General features: G+C 33.2%; 1 protein-coding gene across 1 annotated transcript; it reads left to right on the plus strand.

Moving 5' to 3' along the window:
* Positions 1-3218: 3218 nt before the first annotated feature.
* Positions 3219-6486, plus strand: LOC7478833 (truncated FRIGIDA-like protein 1). Its single transcript, XM_002302669.4, has 3 exons — positions 3219-4306; positions 5310-5485; positions 5571-6486. Exons 1-3 carry the CDS (start codon positions 3406-3408, stop codon positions 6111-6113), a joined length of 1620 nt encoding a protein of 539 aa, XP_002302705.2. The 5' UTR covers positions 3219-3405; the 3' UTR covers positions 6114-6486.
* The last annotated feature ends 2993 nt before the right edge of the window (positions 6487-9479 follow it).

Genomic DNA, 9479 nt, shown 5'->3' on the forward strand with positions numbered 1-9479 from the left:
AAACTTGGGGCTGGAAAAGGTGCGTCACCCAAGTTGCTTGGGTGTGGCAGGAGAGCAAACTCAAATCCATTGAGTATTGGAGCCCTGTTTGACCCAATTCTCTCGGGTCCTGTGTCGGGACCCAATTCTCTTGAGCGCGTCTTCAGGACCCAAGGCTGATGGGTCATGCGTCAGGACCCATTTCTTTTGGGTTTTGCGTTAGGACCCAAATCTCTTGGGTCAGGCGTGGGGACCCAAGTCTAATGGGTCCTATGTCAGGACCCATTTCTCTTGAGTCCGATGTCAGGACCCAAGGTTCTTGGGTCTTAAGTTTCTAAATATAATTATTTATGTTATAAATATTATTATTTTTATTATAATTAATATTATTCATAAAATAATTAATATATTTGAAAAACAATATTATCAATATAAAAAAAACCATAGATTTGATTTGAAGGGTAAAATAAAAAATTACTATTACTATTATTATTATTATTATCAATAATAAATTTGAAAAAAATATTATTGCTATTGAAGAAAAACCATACATTTGATTTGAAGGAATTAAAAAGTATAAGAACTTGAATCAAACGAGTTTAATATTATTATTGATATTATAAATATTATTATATTCATTAATATTATTAAATTTGAAATAAATATTATTTTTTATAAAAAAGCATAAAGTTGATTTGAAAGGTAAAATCAATTATTATTATTATTAACTTGGGTCAAACATCCTTTTCCAGACCCAGGAAACATGGGGTTGGAAATGGAGTCTCACCCAAGTTGCTTTGGGTGTGGCATGAGCACATACCCAAATCCATTGGGTTTTGCAGCCTCGCCTGACCCGAGACTATAGGGTCTTAGGTCAGGACCCAATTCTCATGGGTCCTGCGTCAGGACCCAAATCTCTTGGGTCAGTCGTCTAATGAGTTATGACGTCGGACCCGTTAGCTTTGGGACCTGAAGTTGAATCCAAGCGAATTGGATCCCCCGTCAAGACCTAATTTTCTTGGATCCGGAGTCGGGACCCAAGACTAATGGGTCATGTGTCAATACCCAATTCTCTTGGGTGCTGCACCATGACTCAATTCTTTTTGGTCTGGCGTGTGGACCCAAGGCTAATGGGTTCTGACGTCAGGACCCAAGCCTAATGGGTCTTGTACCAGGACCCAATTTTCTTGGGTCTGCGGTATGATTTAATTCTCTTAGGTATTAAATTTTTATGAAAATAAAAAGTGAGCCCGCAACATAGCGCGGGCCACCTAACTAGTAAAGCAACTAAAATAACATCCATTCTCACTGTTTAAAAATTATTGTATACAAACTTACAATTTACTGTTCATGTACAATGTATTTTTGCCATTTTATATATTCTAATCCTTATATTTTGGAAAGTTTAAAATTCATCCATGTAGTTTATTTTCTTTACATTCTAGTTCTTGAATATTTAGAAATGAAAGAGAAAGTCATCAAACGAAAGATGATAAGGAGAGAGAAAAACAATGGATGACCATATTTCTACGCTAAAAGACAATAATCTTGGTGTATATGATTTCATTTTCAAGAGGGTTGTTTTATGGAAGTGGTTTTGAGTTTTTACTCATAAAAAAAATAGATATTGGTTTGGAAAGTTTTTCTCATATTAATATCTACATGGAACCTTGATGTTTTTTTGCCACCAAGACTCACCTATGATGGCCTAGAATTTGAAAGAAATAACGTGTCATTGCTTGTAACTTAAAAAGGAACAAGGTGGATGATGCTCTTTTTTTTAAAATATTTTTTGAATAGGCACATGAGCTTCTTTTTTTTAAAGGTCAGGCGCACGATCGTGACCATCCATTGTTTAGAGCACATGACTTTTCACGTTTTTTTATTTAACAGTTTTTTTAATTTAATTTTAGAATAAAATGCTTTTTAATTAAGAGTATTACAATGAAATTTTAAAAACCATCCAATCATGCCTTAATTTTGAAATAAGATTTAAATTTTTATTTTTATTTTTCAATTAATTTATAAATTTTCTTATATAAATTTAATATGCATAGTCTTTTTTTTTAAATGGTCTTGAATATTCAATGAGAATAAATTTTTATATAATCTTGGTGTATATGAGTTCATTTTCACGAGGGTTGTTTTATGAAAGTGGTTTTGAGTTTTTACTCATAAAAAAAAATAGATATTGGTTTGGAAAGTTTTTCTCATATTAATTTCGAGATTTTAGGAATATTGAAAGGTTTTTTGAGGGTAGTTAATCAAGTTATTGAGATTTTTATAATATTTTTAAGTGAAAATTAATGAAAAATTAAAATTTTAATATCTACATGGAACCTTGATGTTTTTTGCCACCAAGATTCACCTATGATGGCCTAGAATTTGAAACAAATAACGTGTCATTGCTTGTAACTTAAAAAGGAAGAAGGTGGATGATGCTCTCTTTCTCTTCTTTTTTTTTAATTTCTAATAGGCACATGAGCTTCTTTTTTTTAAAGGTCAGGCGCACGATCGTGACCGTCCATTGTTTAGAGCACACTTTTCATGTTTTTTTATTTAACTGTTTTTTTTAAATTTAATTTTAGAATAAAATGCTTTTTAATTAAGAATATTACAATGAAATTTTAAAAACCATCCAATTATGCCTTAATTTTGAAATAAGATTTAAATTTTTATTGTAATTTGTCAATTAATTTATAAATTTTCTTATATAAATTTAATATGCATAGTCTTTGTTTTTTAAAATGGTCTTGAATATTTAATGAGAATAACTTTTTATATAATCTTTTTTAAATTAATCATTCATCATAATTATCATGACATGATTTTTTTATTATTAAATTTGCTTTTTTATATAATGCTAAGTTTTAATTTTATTCAAGTTTTTTTTATTCCGAAATTACATCCTTGAAGAAAGAATTTAATTTCAATTGTGACACAAATTGATTTAAAAACAATCTTTATCATAAAATAAATTCATTCAAATGCATCCTTAATTCAGTTTCAATATGAGCTCTTAATTCAAAAAAGAATAGTAAAGAAACCATAAAAAGAATTTGAATCATTTATAAAAATAATATTCATACTTTACTCAGAGTGTGCTCTTTGGTAAAGAAAAAAGAATAGCCGGTGCTGGGCTGGAAAAATAAATTACGAGCGAAGACAATCCAAATATTATTATTATAAAAAGAAAAAAAAACATGAATCGATCTCAGACGACATGCCACTCAGAAGCGACAAGTCATTCATTCGCAAAAACTTGTCAAAAATCTATGGCACCCCCATCCTAAACGTCGTTTAATCTTTTCCCATGTCCAGTCATCCTCTCGTTTGCCCGCCCCCGTCACGGCCACCGCCACTGTATGCACACCCGTAATTGGATATTACCTCAGAAGGCCAGACTCTGCAATATCTGGAGCAACAATGGCAGCTACGAAAGACCCACAAATTACAACTCTTAAAACAATAGAAGCAGCCTTAAAACTTATAGACACCAAAAAGGACAACCTTAAAAAGGCCTACGATGATCTCCAATCCCTCTCTTCTCATCTCCTCTCCTCTTCCTACTCTCTCTCATGGGCCGACCTCGATTCTCACTTCTCCTCCGTCCAAGACAACCTCAATGGCCGCTTCCTTCTCCTCCAATCGAGTCTTGAATCTCTCGACCCAGTTGCGCCTTGTCATTCGTCGGTGGGTGCTTCTGAGCAAGAATCACCAGCGTCTTCTAACCCTCGGTGTCTGGAACGAGTCGACTCTGAGGTCAGTCGCTCCGAGTTGAAACCATCAACAACCCTGACTTCTAACACAGTGGACCCATCCAGGTCTGATTTGATGTCCCTGTGTGAGAGGATGGATGTGAAAGGATTGAGGAAGTACATGAAGCAGAACGCTAGTAAATGGGGTGAGATCCGGGACAGGCTCTCGGGTGCAATGTCGGTTGCCCCGGACCCTGGATCATTTGTTTTGGATGCAATGGAAGGGTTTTATTCATCAAAAGCTAACTCGAAAGGCGACAAGGATACTGAATTGTGTCGTTTAAGGAGGACTTGTTTGGATTTATTAGAGGCCTTGGCAAAAAATAAGCCAACTTTGAGCAAGGAAGTGAATGAAAGAGCTAAAAAGTTAGCTTTGGAGTGGAAAAGAAAAGTGAGCTTGAATGGGGAGAGCCCTTTAGAGGCACTTGGGTTCTTGCATTTGTTAGTAGCTTACAATTTGGAGAAGGAGTTCGATGTGGGTGAGCTTGTGGATTACTTTGTTATTGTTGCTAGGTTCAGGCAGGCTGTAGTTCTGTGTCGAGCTATTGACTTGGGAGAGAAAACTGCTGGTAAGATTGTGTGTTGGTTTAGATTATCAATTGAGTTGTTTATATGCACGTTTGAGTTTATTTTGTCAATGTTTGATGGTTATGATTGTATTCAGTGTTTATGGTTATTATGCATTGATAGACATCGGTGATGGCTTTGAGTTGTTGGTTTTCCTTTTAGTTGAATTCTTTTGTGATTATCTGGACCGCTGCGTTGACAAAACGTTATTATGGGGTAGAGCTTGAGCATAGATCGCAGAGTTAAGTACAGATTCTAGTCAGGTTTACAAAATTACACTATAGGATCGATTACAAGTATAGACTACAGCGAGGTTTTAGTTTTGGTGCTTGCACTATTAAAGCTGAGCATTATAAGAATCATGTGTTTGATGCTTCTAAGCTACTAGAACCATAGGCCTTCTACTTGTTGATTTCCTTTGCTGGAGCCATGTGAACAAAGCAACTGGCTAGCTGAAATTCTTTAATGTGTTATGCTTAATCCTTTCTTGGAAAGAATCTAGAGAAATTGGAAAAAGAAAACCCTTTGAATTTTGATACTACGGACAAAATGGGACACCAATGAAGGGTTGCATAGCAGTGAAAGTAAAAAAGTAAAAGCTATTTTTGCTCTTATGTGATCGATTGTTTTCTTTCAGTAGTGAATGTAAAGAAGTATGTCTTTGTTTTTTTTCCCTGTGGGATGGAAAATTCACAGCTGGTTTTTCACACCTGATATGGTCACAGTTTTGCAGCAAACTTGTAATGGATAAGCTCACCTTTTGCTTTTGGTGTCTGGCCAACCAATTCTTGATCATTGCTTAAACCATGAGTTGGCTTAATTCATTTAATCAGTGAGTGGCTTAATTCAACAAACATATCTGTTGATCAGCAAAATACATGTTGGATTATGGTTTTATTTATTTATTTATTTTTGGAAAGCAAGCAATGAAGAGCACATGTTCATGTGCTGTCCCCTTGGAATAGAGTTTGATTGAAGCTTTTATACTTGCCTTGTGCACTGCAGATCTCATTCAAAAACTTATAGACAGTGGCAAACAGTTTTTGGCTGTCAAATTTATCTTTGAATTTGGACTGGTTGACAAGTTCCAACCAGTTCCTCTCTTGAAGGCTCACCTGAAGGAGTCCAAAAGGCTCACCAAGAAAGTTTGCCAGGATGGAAAGAACTCTATCAATCAACAGGTAGTTCTGCATCCCTTCATTTTTGGGCTAGCTTTTAGAGCTTGAAGCCATCAGTTGTCCTGTACATAACCAAGTTCTCTTGCAGAATGAAGCCAGGTCCAGAGAAGTTAAAACGCTGAAATCAGCACTTGTACTCATTGATGAGTATAAGCTCGGATCTGAGTACCCACGGATGGACCTCAAGAAGCGTATTGAGATGCTAGAGAAGCAGAAGGCAGCTGCTGCATCTGCTGTCGACGAGCCTTCTCATCAGCCAAAGAAGCAGCAGCAGGCTGGAAGCAAGCGTCCTCGAACTTCAGCAACAGCAGTCCAGAACAGTAACAATGGTTCCAATCCAGTCATTCCTCCATTCAAACAATCTCACTTGCAGCCAGCAAGTTTGTTGCTTGCAGCTGGGCCGTATGGGTCAGTGGGTTCTATTTCTCCCGCCATTCTTTATGCAGGCCCACCAGCTGGGCCGTATGGTTTGGCAAGAGCTGGTACGGGATTCCCAGGGAACCCAAGGTCTGCTTTGGCTCATCAATACTTTCCAGAATCGCATGTGCCATCTGACCATTATGATAGAGCAGCTGCATATGGTGGATATGATTTGCCGCTTAAATATCACCCAGGTTACTATCCTCAGTAGTGCTGGTTATCAAAAGCCAAGCTTTGCTTTTTTAATCACCGCGGAATTAGAAAAGCAGTCAAATTGGGTGGTTAGATTTGCGGTGTGGGGTGCTTGTGAGTTTTTCTTTTTATATATATATATAAGAGACTAATTATATATTGGTGGTGTTAATGCTTTCATGTTGCATTATTAGGTTCATTCTCCTGCGCTTGCGTGATAATCATTTCTCTATGCAAGAAAAATGGTTCAAGTTAGTGAATTACATGCCTTCGTTTAATGTTCAAATAGTCTCCCAGGCCTTCTCTCAATAAAAGCTGAATATTTTTTACACTCAAATCAACTCGGATTTGTTTAGAATTATTTTTTATATATTGAGTTTTCCTTTTCTTTTTCTTGTGAGAATTTATTTATTTTCGTAATTTTATTATAGGTTTCCGTATTATGCCAACACTAATGATAATGATGAATATGGTTTATTTCTCTTTTATATTTTATGGGCTATTTTTCTTCATTTAATGCCAAACATATTCAAGTAATCTGTGTTAGATTCATGCATGTCGTTATTAATCATGAATAAGAATTAAATAAGCACACTTAATTCATGAATCATGTGTATAGTCCATCATGTGTATCCTTTAGCTATCAAATCTCTCAAAATTATAAAATCATGAACCATAATAATTAAGATAAGATATACATGGTAGCACTTAATTCTCCTCGGTCCAAATAGTTAACATGTTATAGTTGAACACTAGATCATTGATCCGTACTGTATTTTGAATTGAGTTAATTTTTTTTAAATATAAAAAGATGTTCCTGTTACTAATGTTTTTTTTCTAACGAAAAAAATTTAAATCGTGTGAAGGTTGATCTAATATAACTTGATTCGCTTTGCAGGTCTAAAAACAACTTATGCAACTCGTAAAAACATAGTTTGACTATAAAAAAATTTCAAGATGATATTTTTTTTTTAATATTAAGATAATATCATATTAGATTGACTTGAGTCAATCTGGTTAACATGTCAAATCTGCGATATGAGTTATGAAATTATGATAACCCTATAAAAAACAAATCAAAATAAATTATGAAACTTAATTCTTACGAAATTGAAAAAAAAAATCAATTTAAAAGGACCTTAAAAAGCTACCCGAGTTAACTTGTCAAATCTACGACTCGGGTTATAATACCAAAATAACTCTATGGAAAGCAAATCAAAACAATTTACGAATCTTAATCCCCTATCAACCAAATATTGAAGGATGAAATTAAAAAAAAATATATTAAAAAAAAGCATAAGAAACAATCCGAGCCAATTTGCCAAACCAATGACTCGGGTCATCAGACCGATATAACCTCATAGAAAGAAAAAAAACTGATATAATTTAACTTGGGTGAACCTACCACATCTACGACTTTAGTTATGAGACTAAGATAACCATATAGAGAGCAAATCAAGACAAATTATGAAGCTCAATTCTCAATTATCTCTATTGGACCTAATGTTAAACCATGAAATTTGTAAAAAATTTAATTCAAAAAATGACACAAATTAAGCCAAATCAACCCGGGTTAACCAATTAAGCACCATCTCCAGGTCATGAGACCAGGATAAACTAATAAAAAGCAAACCGAAACAAATCATGAAACATAATTTTCAATCAAATACAATATTCAATGATGAATTTAGGAAAAAATCAATTAAAAAAAGAAAAAAACCAAGTTAATTGGGTTAAGCTGCCAAACCCGCAACCTAGGTCATGAGACGAGAACAACCCAATAAAAATCAAATCCATTGTTGAAGGACCAGTGATCTGGGTCATGAGATATATATAACATTTAGAAAAAAAAAACAAAATAACTCAATTTAACCAGGGCTAAAATATCAAAACCCGCAACCTTAATCGTGAGACTAAGATATTCTCATAGAAAGCAAATCAAAATAGATTAAAAAAATGAGACAAAAAAATCACTCAGGTTAACTCGTTAAGCACTATTTCAACTCAATTCCCAACCGATCCAATGTTGAATAATAAAATTAAAAAAAAAACACTTAAAAATGGCACAAAAAACAACTCGAGTTAACTCGTTAAGCATTATTTCTAGGTCATGAGGCTGAAATAACATAATAAAAAGTAAACAAAATAAATCATGATATCTAATTTCCAATCAATCAAATATTAAAGAATGAAACTGGAAAAAAAGTTAATTAAGAAAAAGAAAAGAAAAACCCTTAGTCAACCGGGTTAACCCGCCAAACCCTTGATCTGTGTTATGAGAGTGTGATAACTCATTAAAAAAAATATATAATATTAAAGGATGAAGTTAAAAAAAAAAACATCAATTGAAAAAAAATCAAAGAAGAAAAAAAAAAGCAAAGCACTATTCAAATAAATAGTGTTTTGTGAGAAGAGTTATAATAAAATCCCTTCATCTTTTAGTTTATAGTTATTGTTATATTTTTAGGTGTCATCATTGCACGTCTTTGTATCTTTTTACTATATTCTAATAGTTTAAGATATCTTATAGTCAATTAGTTGGTTACACATAGCATCATTAGATTCATATAAATACATATTTATTATAAATAAATGTTTAATTTATTTTTAATATTCATATAAGGTTAGATTAATGAATTTAATATTTAATTTATGAATCTAGAGTAAAGATAAAGTTCATGGGACAAAAATGCTTTGCAAAGAAAATTATAAAGTTGTTATAATTATGAGATTCCTATTGCATCAAAACATTATTCCTAAAATGTTATTAGTCGATGCTCTTTTAAATACTAGATATATATCAGAGCTGTAGAAACTGATACATATTATTCTATTTTTTTTTATGAAAGGAAACAATTGTTCTCATAAGATAATGTATAAGGAATACCTACAAATAATATGTAGGTGCTTGTTATAAGACATGTATACTAAACTAATCCGCATAAGAATTCTATATGAAGAGATCACCTAAGTTTATGGAAAGGCTCACATGACGGTTGTGTAAGTGATTCTTGAATATTTTAACTTATATAAAGAATGTTATACTTTGATCCTGTTACATGTTATCTTAATCGAAGTAACAAAAGGGCAAACATTGAGTATATCATGAACTATATGGAGGTACTTAAGTGATCAAGAAAAAATATTTCATCTGTTTTCAAATATTTTTGACTGAGAAATCTTTAGCCAAGGTGGAATGAGATTTGAAAAGAGTTTTAAATCTTATTTAAACGATCAATGACTATTATGTAGAGAGCAAACATGATTTAACATGACAGACATACTGTATGCTTTAATGTTAAATCGGAACATTATTGATGAAAGGATATTAATTACACTGAGAAACCGGTCATTGAAAGGTTAAGTCAAATCACTAATGACTTTT

The sequence above is a fragment of the Populus trichocarpa genome, chromosome 2 (genome assembly GCF_000002775.5).
Source record: "Populus trichocarpa isolate Nisqually-1 chromosome 2, P.trichocarpa_v4.1, whole genome shotgun sequence".
Lineage (NCBI taxonomy): Eukaryota > Viridiplantae > Streptophyta > Magnoliopsida > Malpighiales > Salicaceae > Populus > Populus trichocarpa.

Coding starts and splice junctions, on each gene's coding strand:
- LOC7478833 (XM_002302669.4), top strand. CDS start 3,406: ATGGCAGCTACGAAAGACCCACAAATTACAACTCTTAAAACAATAGAA. Junction 4,307..5,309: donor CTTGGGAGAGAAAACTGCTG/GTAAGATTGTGT, acceptor TGTGCACTGCAG/ATCTCATTCAAAAACTTATA. Junction 5,486..5,570: donor AGAACTCTATCAATCAACAG/GTAGTTCTGCAT, acceptor GTTCTCTTGCAG/AATGAAGCCAGGTCCAGAGA.